The following is a 10,299-nucleotide window of genomic DNA, read 5'->3' as shown; positions in this document are numbered from 1 at the left end:
GGCCGATCAGCCGAAATCGTGAAGAAGTGGGAGCTCTTTTTTTCGAGGCGGGGGTGTTCAGAGCGCTGTAACTCTAGTTTGACTGAATATTTTAGCTGAAATTTTATATTTATACTGTCCAAATATGTGTTAATAAATGATAAAAAACTTGAAGCTCTAAATATTTACTGGTCATAAATCCTAAAATATCCCTAAAAAACAGGCCGTCACATAGGAAGACCCCCTTAAAGCAGTAGATAAGAAAAATAGTATACCTTTGTAAGCAGCCCAATGAAGAGCAGTATCACCGTTTTATGTCTGTTAATGATTTAGGGCTCCCATTCCCAATAAAAAAGCTGCCGTCGCAGTTCTGCCATACATGCAAGCAGTCATTAAAGGGGTCAAACCTTAAATATAATAAACATAAATTTATAATTATTTTTCACAGCAGTGGCACTGACGAATAGGCTCTCGTTTTTAAACAAAAATTAACAAGCATATTATAGATCAATAAGTAATTGTAAATCAAAAACATTGAATTTTCAAAAATATTATGTGATATAGGTAGGATCAAGTTCAACCTTTACCTTTAAAATCCGCCGCATTTACACTAACTCCCGCTTGAAGTAAAACTTGCGCTACTGCCACATGACCCTTTCTGCAAGCCCAATGAATAGGTCTGGGTCCTTGGGTTCCCAAGCAAGAAAGATCGACAGGTGCACTGTGTCGGACTAGACACCGAACCAGACTCACGTGCCCGTCCAGGGCTGCCCAGTGCGCTGCAGTATAACCATGCATGTCTCTGGCAGATAAAACATCAGGATCTAATCGCTCTAGAAGATTTTCCAAACCCGGTAAATCTCTGGAATGGAAGCGAACATTTAATTATTAGACATTTTTAGATGTTATTAATTACATACCCAGATTTTACGATATCGAAAAGATCTCTTGCACTTTCCTGGATCAACATTTCGGTGCTTTCTGAACATGATATTAATTTTCCGAGCTATCGTTGTCGTTATTGTTTTCATTTTCATTTTCGTGCTGTTCTGCCATACTATGGCCGTGCCAGGGCAGAGCCCAGACGCTCCGCGCGGCGCCCGGGCTTGGGTGGACCTTGCTGCACAACGTCTTTGCGTCTGAATAAAACTTGCTGCTAATAATTAATATTAGATGAACGGAGGACTCCGCCACCTATTAAATTTGTATACCATAAACAACCGCTGATATGAGTATTATAATCTTAAAATGAGTTAATGTTTATGTTTACATTTTAAATAAAAATTTATTAATATACTGCTTACCTAGATAAAGCAAATTATGTTTTAGTAGGTTCACTAATCCCAGTTTGTGTGATTTTAAAATTTAAAGTTTGTGATTGTATTTTTATTGGTATTTTCAGTTAATCAATTCAGAAGTTCACAGAATTTTGAGCGCACAATTAGTTCGTGGTTGTAACACTTTTATCAGAAGTTTTTTTAACTATTCATTGATTTATTAATAATATTAATATAGCCCTATAATAATAAGAGAAAGCTGAAGTTTTTAAATGCATACAATATTTTCTTTGCTGCAATATTCTGTACACGTGCTAAATAAAGCAAAAATCAATAATATTGCGCAGACGCGAATAAACAAATGAAATTATATAGCATAAATATAAAAACCCAAATATAAATTTTATACGATAAAATATATATGACAACTCTAGGGTTCTGCCGCAACTTTTCAAAAATACAAATTTTCAATGAAGATATATAAAATTATGAAAAAACTTATATTTATGAAAGAACAAGATTATACTCGCCGTATATACATCACAGACTACTATTTAAGCAAAAGATTTTGTTTTACATTAAAATTTTTTATGACTGTCATATATGCTTTTTTTATTTTACTAATTTCAATTCATAAAATGCATTTAAAACTATATAAATTTATTTGAGAACTAAAATATGAAGTTCAAGAATGCTTCCTAGATATACGGGTACTAATTACATTATTTTATTTTGAATATTTTTTTTTAATGTAATGTAATGATTTTGATTGATTCATTTTAAGAAAAAATTGTTCCTTCACTACAAAAGTATAAAAAAATATACATAATACTTAAATACAACTGTAGTTGTATTCACTACATTAAAACTATAATTATAATTATTATATTATAATTATAATAATATTAATAATTATATAAATAATATTAAACATAATATTATGGATAATTGTTATATTTATTTGTAATAATAACGCATCAATTTTTTTTTTCTTTTAGGATTGATTTGGAAATGCCCCGTTTCCTTAAGTACTGTTTGCTATGCTATTTATTTACACTTTTAGCAGTATATTTAATATTCGTCGCAGTTCTAATATATGCCCGATATCAACTCTCGCAGCTAGAAGATTCAGAAATGACATAATTTGATATAAACAGCATAATATTTTAGCTTTTAATTTACAGCATAGTAATTCTGATCTTCATGAATGTATGTAAAATAATGTATTTTGATCTTGGTGATTGTTGTAAAAAATGTTTAAATAAACAAGTATCTATCACCCCACATAATTGTACTGGTCATATGTAAAAGATAAAAAAAACTTTCTTGTATATTAGATATTTTAATGAACACATTTTACAAATGTATATTATATATATACTTAAAAAAAGTTTGAGTCTTATATTAAAAAATTATACCTATATTTTATAAATAGCTACACATTATATCTATGAGGCAATATGCACACAACTTTCACTTGGAAGTAAAAATACATTAAACTAGCGTTGTCAAAATTTCTCATTCACAAATCAATCTTATTTCATCAAGAAAAAAACATTGTTTATTTACTTAAAAAAATGTAAGTATAAGTAATATTTTTTTCAAATTAAAAATCATTCAATCGAAAACAAAATTTGTCAATACATACAATATAAAATAAGATTTTGAATTCATTATAATGCTAATATTAAATCCTTTCTTTGAACTTTGTATATGGAACTAATAATTATAAAAATATATGTTTTATATATCGTATTGCTGCTTCAAGCTAAAGGAGTATAGAAACACTAATGTTCGGAAATAAATATTTCTATCGTCATAATTTTATTTAAGCAAAATTTCTATATCAAACTTAAAAATTTTTGCTTTCATATTAAATAATAATAATAATATGTGAATCACAATATTAATAAAGCTCAAACATAATGTTATGTTTGAAATAAACATTCTAAAATACATACCATTATGTATATATAGATACACATATAAATATGGATGCATAATCAAAATTTTGAGAAAAGTTTGAAAAAATTATTCATCATAGACATCATAAATCTCATCATCAGAGACATGGCCCCGATTCAATTGAATAAAATGATCCCAATCCGTAATGCTCTCTAAAGAAATTTCAGTATTTAAAGTGTATTGTACTCGCATGTTCCAACCTAAAAATAAAAAATGAAACCATTACTACAAATTTTAACTTCATTACCATTTCAAAAACATTCACAATTCACAAAATGAAACAACTTACCAATATTATCTTGCACCACATTATCTAGAATCTTTGAAGCCTGTCGCCTATTAGGTCTCCACATCTGTGGGCTATCTTTATCAGGACACAAAATTCTTAAAGATGTGTGGCTAATGACAGCATAATATCCTGTTGTAGGATCCCATTGAAATAAACAAGAGGCTTCATAATGTTTGCGGTGTGTAAAACAATCACCAGCAATACATTGATCACAGCGCAATACTGATAATGGTCTCCTATATATAGCAGGAATAGCTACTACATGTAGTAATAATATGCATGTGATGCCACTAATTGGAGAAACCTATAAGTGGTTATACTTTTTAATATTACATAATATAATCGTAATGTGCAATTAAAAAAATAAATGTTTTGTATTCAAATTATGAATCCATACATATACAAATATTATTATTACCTTTAAAATTTCACTGTACCAATCTTGAATGCACTTAAAATATTTCTTTTCCTTCTCACATAGTTTGCAGGAAACCAAGTAACTAAAAGTCTCCAGATCAAAGGATTGTTGAGTGATAACAACAATAGGTTCTTTCTTGATCAAGTCATTGGATTCTTCTTGTGATACGGCTTGGAAATCATTGAGAGAGAGCGGCAAATATACATGAAAAGTGGCAGGTAAACTTTCACCTACAGTGGCTAAAGTTAAAACAGTACGTAGTGTAAGTAATTAATTGGACTTGCTATATTTTCAAAACCAATACCTAATTATCAAACATTTATGAAATCATATATATTTATATTTATTTATTTATTTAAGCCACTAAGGTTGTTACACCTAATATTAAAATATTTTAAACTCTTAAAAATGCTGAATTATTTATTTAAATTGAACTACTAATCAATGCATAAACCTTTAAATTTACCAGAAATTTCATCTTCTTCACCCGAAGTTTGTCTTTCAGAAACATCTGCCTTATTTTCCACAAAATATCTTATATGTGTAATCGAGCATTTGTAAGAATCTTCATCTTCTAAGACCAGCAATGATTTTCTTTTAAAACAAGGTGGTGAATTTACAATATATTCAGGTAAAACCAAACTTGACTTACTATCTGAGCTATTACTTAATTTCTCATTGAAATCTTTATTCTGTTTAGCATCTCTATCATTTAAAATATTCAATGTCTGAGATCGCTGATAATTAGAATTTGTTGTTTCATGCAGAACTTTATTTGTGTTAGCCCCTAGTTTCATGTACTTATTCCATTTTAAACCAAAGTAATCACCAAGTGTATCCTCATGATATTCATACCTCCTATCAGCCAACCTACGTTTCCGAAATATTCCAATTTTTTCACAATTCTCAACCTCTTCAACAAATTCATAAGTTTTATCAGCTTTCTGATTATTCTTTGATTCTATAACATTAGGGATGATTTCATTATCACTTTGTTTAATAGTTTCCTCTGGTCCTCGAAGAGTTTCATCCAAAGATATATTCAATAAATCACTAACACTACACTCATTCTCATCTTTAGAACTGCCAGCAGTTGAATTTTGTTCACAATAAGTTCTTTCATTAGATTTTCCCATAGTGAGAGATTGACAAGTCAATAATTGCACATCCAAAACATGCATGAGTGCACCTGTGCTCACAACTATTTGACCAGGACGCCTCATATTCACATGAGGTTTAAAGATAGGTTCAAAAGACCCACAATCATATTCAGTATGCGCCAAAATTTTGTGTCTAGTACATAAAGAACGACCTTCAAGACCTAAAATTTATAATTATTTAAAACCAAACATGCTTTAATAACATGATCAATCTATTATTTTGTTCTAAAAATGTGTGTTGACTTTTTATTAGCTTTCTTAATAAAGTAAAACTGTTATAAAATAATATGTACAGTCCAATATTATAAAAAAAAAATGTATTGATAAAATACCTTTATTGGATGTGGATTCCTTTTTGCATGAAGAACATCCTACAGAAGGTACTGAAACCCATGTTATGTGACCAACATTATCGCAGGAGTTAGTCATACAACCATGGCGACCACAGTCATTATATCTACAATAGAAATGATTTATTGCAATTGGTTATAGTATGATTCAACAAATAATGATTGTCTTACCCGTGAACTACAAGAAGCCAAGGCATAGATTTCCATTGTACCATTGTAACATGCTGATAATGACCAAATGCATTAGAGGCAAATAAAGGAACTGAATGAACTATATAACAAGGATTATGGGGCCTAAATCCCCAGAAATATAACCTGAAAATAGATAAAACAATTAATATTCTCATTAAATAAACCTTTTTGAGTATTAATATTTTACTAATATTCTCAATCGTGATTTGATGTCTGATACTATGTATTTAGTGGAAATTTAATCAATTACAAACAGTAATACAACTATACAACTATAAAAATAATTGAGGAAAACTTATTTACAAAATAATCTGATTAAACAATTCATTTATGTATAAGATGAATCGATGAATAATAAAATTAAAAATTCTCTCTTATTTTACCTGTATTCTAATTTATCAGTCAAAAAGACATTTTCTTCACTATCCGCAGGAGTCCATACTTCAGTATAACTTAATAAAAATTGACCACATGCTGTTAAACCCATATAAACATGATTGCTAAAATTTGAATAAAAATTTAATTAAAACAATATATAATTATTTTATAAAAAGTAATATTATGTAATAATTTCATACTCTAATATTTCTGTTGGTAATATTTCTGTTTTGAGACAAAACCTCAGGTGATCAGGAATTTCCATGAACGGCGCTTCATACTTTACTCCTCTGTGCACTGAAAATTCTCCAAACATCTAAAATGAAAAAATGCTTTAAAACGGGTCTATGCTAAAGATTTGATATGATATAAATATTTAATGTTTTATGCATATGCTCCAATGTGAATACAGAAACAAATATAAACAATATATGAAAAAAAAAATTACATGTTAACATAATTTTGTTATTTAACCTATTAATCTAAAAGATTCTAGGCTCTATATCAACAAAGAAATAATTATTAACAGTTCATGCAATATAGTATAAATAAATCTAATATTGTAAACTGATATAAATTTGAAAATTATTATTAATATGATAATTGTCAACTATATTATATATACAAATACTTTTACTATTAAATGAGACATGCCATAAAATTTACCTGTCTATTCATTATTTTATTGATAATATTATGACTTTTCTTTTTCTTAGATTTTTGTTGGTCAGAAATAACATTGTTTTTCCTGTTTGTCTTGCAAGGTAAAGGCTTCTTATTTATATTAATATCCCTAGCTATAAAATCCCATAGTTCTTGAAATTTTAATGCATCTCTGTTCATCTTCACGATATTGCTATCCTTGCTATCTATAATCCTTGACGAATATCTTCTAAGGATATGATGCTTAAAATGACATTTGTGTAGAAATAGTAAATCAAAACCTAGCCTGAAATTCTTTCCATCAAATATCCATTTAGGCTTTATATGGCACTTGAAAAATGCTAAATTTAGAAACAAAGGTGAGCTTGCGGTGAAAATCCAGGAGCAAATGATATTGCAAAACTACCCTTGCAAAAGGATACATGATAGAACTACCATTTGTAATCTTTACAACTTCAGATGAGATGATAAACATAGAAACAAAGTGAATGGGCGATCTTTGACAACTTCGTACAGATGGCGCACCTGTATGATTGGGGGTGAAACCCGGTTAGAAATAATAACAAAATTGTTATTGTTTTGAATTTACACAAAGATAAAGTAGAGTATACACGTGTGCAAATTATAATATTAAAAATGTACACGTGCGCAAATTATATTATTAATCACAATTTAAAAAGTTTATTATATTTTTTGGAACTTATATCAAAGATGTATTTAAATACGCAAAAACTATTTTTCATAATAAATTGGTATATATTTCCACCAATAAATTCTAATACTATCACTTTTAACATATCAATTGTGATTAATTAAACTAAATAATTATTGCAATAAAGACTGAATATTTATTTAATATCAGATTTATTTGTGTTTTTACACATTTGCATTTGTTCATTTTATATATACAAATTTTAATAACAAATACAATCAAATAGCAAATGATAAAATATAAAACTTATTTATAAAAAATGCTTTTATATGGATAAAAATATGTTTTTCCTATATAAAATATAGGCAATGATGACCCATAATCCCGTGTTCCAAAGAGCTTCTATTGTCAAAATATAATGCGTATTCATATTTCCTATTTTCCAATGAAATGGAAAAAGCGCATGAGCAATAGAATGTCCGACATACATAATAGTAGAATTCATTCCAGGTTTTAGAAATGGGTTTCCTCCCCAAATTAATAAGACATCAATTAAAAGATAGCAAGTAGAAAGCAGGAAAAAGGCAAAGCAGGCAGTTATAAACACAAATGATAATGACCTGAAATCGAATGCATATTGTATTGTTTATATTACATATTATATATATATATATATATATATATATATATATCTTACCAAAGGTTTTTATTCACTGGAATTAAGCCTTCTTCCTTAGAAAATCCACAAAGAATACCACCAATTAATCCTGAGACCACACCCCATATGATCCAGCGTAACATTCTATCCTTCCATAACTTATGAAAAACAATTATAACACCAGCATGCACTCCCAAGAAAACTTGCAATATAGAAGTTAAACATCCTGAAAAGATAATATTGATATTGTTATGTATATGTATGATAATGATATTTATGCACCTTCTATTAAAAATACCTAATAAACCTTCAGGATCAAATGGTCCAGATAAATAGACTTTGTTAGATGTGGGATGCTGATACATATGCTGACCTAAAATTTGTCTATCAATATATCCCACAGCACCTCCAACACAATTGAAATTTGAGCCATTACTTTCTATCCCACCAGGTCCTAAATACCCCCTTCAATAAAATAAGATATTAAAGCAGGTGCTAAGTGATTTCTCAAAACCTATTACATTTTACTTACTTGGGGCAGTTGGGTACTTCATAAAGATATACAAGGCAGCAATATGTTAATACTATAGGAAAGATTACTAGCCATTGTGGTAATAATACATATAAATCAGGAATAAGATTTAAAACCCTGCTTGTATAAACATTACTATGCCTTTTGAACATTAAAGCTGCTACTGAAGCAACTACAAAGTAAGATATTCCAAATCTTTGTAGAACCCCCATAACTCGAATCAATGTCAAATTATTCTGCCCTCCAGAAGTGTTAAGCATAACTCCTAAGAAAAATAGGATCAAGAAACGCTACAAATAATTTTAACAGAATTGGTGAAAAATTATTTCATTCAATTAAATTATTTCATTCATCAATTTGCATAATGGTAAAAACTTACACGCAATATATTTAATAAAATGTTTTTGCGAGGAGTATTTTTTCGTAGCTGTGATAGTATGGAAATTGGAATACAAACACCCATTATCCATAAAAAGAATGGAAAAACAAGATCTGCTACATGAAGCCCATTCCAAGTAGCGTGTTCTATCCACCAATAATGACCGCCACCACTATTAACAAATATCATTAACACGATACTTATTCTGCAAAATTAAACAGTTTAATGAATTAATTCATACCCAAATATTGAACTTGTCAATTATCCAAACAATTACCCTCGGAAAGTATCTAGAGATTTCACTCGCTTTTTTTCTTTTTCTACTCCACCATCCAATTGAGGAACATTTCTTCGATATTTTTTCCATAATATTCCAGACAAATTAATTAGGGTCAATAAAATCACAAGTGAAAATAAAATTACAATCAGTGCTTGAACGAAAATAAAAGTACATTATATACTATGAAAGATTGAAATAATTAAATAATTGACAAGTTTTGAAATGCTTACGGTAATAAATATTAACTGCTTCTTTAGCTGTTGTAAATAAACATTTATCTTCTGCAATTAACAAATTGTATACTCCAAATTCACCTACATCAGGCGATACTCTGCATATGATTGCTCTAAAAAATACAGGTGAAAGATTTATTTCAGAACAGTAAGTTCAACCAAACGATTTGATTCATCTGTGTTTTTTTAAATATACTGATTGATTATGAAGTTTTAATTCAAAAAACTTGTACGTTGTTATTTTAGAGTTAGAGAGATTTTAGGCAATGCTCTTACTCGTCTCGCTTGGCTTGAAATTGCTGTTTCCTAAAAGTATTTATTTTGACCAGAATATTTCCATTAGCAGCTAAGGATGTTAAATTGGTAAATGGACACTAAAAAATAAATTACGGTAATTATAAACATTTTTTTAGTGAGTGATAAAAGATCATTGAATAATAAATATTACATTATAACAATCTTCTGAAAGATGCTCTACATCAACTTTTCTGCCAAGTTTTGAAGTAATATTCAGATAAGCCTCATCAACTTTTAGTTCAGTTAAGTCAAGTTTTTCAAATATTTCTTGACCAGGATTTTCAAACCAAGACATGACTACTTTTATATATTTTTCAATTTGTATATTTCTTTCAACGTTTCGTTTTTCAAGAAAAGTAAATACAAACAGCTGTCAAATGGCTGTCAAGCTTTCTCTTATCACAACACTGTCAGTTATAAATTGTGCTTGGTTAGGTTACATATTATAGTTTTCAGCCTTTTAATTTATATTTATAAAGTAATATTTGATAATAAAAATTAAAATTGAGGTTTTATGAACTGCTACTGATATGCGTTACATTTACTTCCAAGATATATAGTAATAAAGAGCTTAAAAAACTTATCTTCACTGATAAT

The 10,299-nt window shown here is 28.7% G+C and overlaps 2 protein-coding genes across 2 annotated transcripts; both read right to left on the bottom strand.

The window, feature by feature from the left end:
• Positions 1-3,151: 3,151 nt before the first annotated feature.
• On the bottom strand, positions 3,152-7,058 carry LOC113381412. Its single transcript, XM_026620339.1, has 9 exons — positions 6,675-7,058; positions 6,209-6,324; positions 6,014-6,130; positions 5,610-5,753; positions 5,421-5,545; positions 4,395-5,249; positions 3,929-4,167; positions 3,511-3,814; positions 3,152-3,421 (listed from the first exon to the last, which is right to left on the bottom strand). Exons 1-9 carry the CDS (start codon positions 6,849-6,851, stop codon positions 3,288-3,290), a joined length of 2,211 nt encoding a protein of 736 aa, XP_026476124.1. The 5' UTR covers positions 6,852-7,058; the 3' UTR covers positions 3,152-3,287.
• Positions 7,059-7,648: 590 nt separating this feature from the next.
• Positions 7,649-9,997, bottom strand: LOC113381407 (heparan-alpha-glucosaminide N-acetyltransferase-like). Its single transcript, XM_026620334.1, has 9 exons — positions 9,854-9,997; positions 9,682-9,779; positions 9,403-9,518; positions 9,170-9,323; positions 8,893-9,097; positions 8,514-8,803; positions 8,280-8,446; positions 8,021-8,207; positions 7,649-7,943 (listed from the first exon to the last, which is right to left on the bottom strand). The coding sequence occupies exons 1-9, from the start codon at positions 9,995-9,997 to the stop codon at positions 7,649-7,651; spliced, it is 1,656 nt and encodes a 551-aa protein (XP_026476119.1).
• Positions 9,998-10,299: the final 302 nt, after the last annotated feature.

This window comes from Ctenocephalides felis, unplaced genomic scaffold (assembly GCF_003426905.1).
Source record: "Ctenocephalides felis isolate EL2017-DRISC unplaced genomic scaffold, ASM342690v1 CF-g0.4_SCAFFOLD_00845, whole genome shotgun sequence".
Lineage (NCBI taxonomy): Eukaryota > Metazoa > Arthropoda > Insecta > Siphonaptera > Pulicidae > Ctenocephalides > Ctenocephalides felis.
Note: the sequence above shows the minus strand (reverse complement) of the source record. Positions and strands in the feature narration are given on the sequence as shown.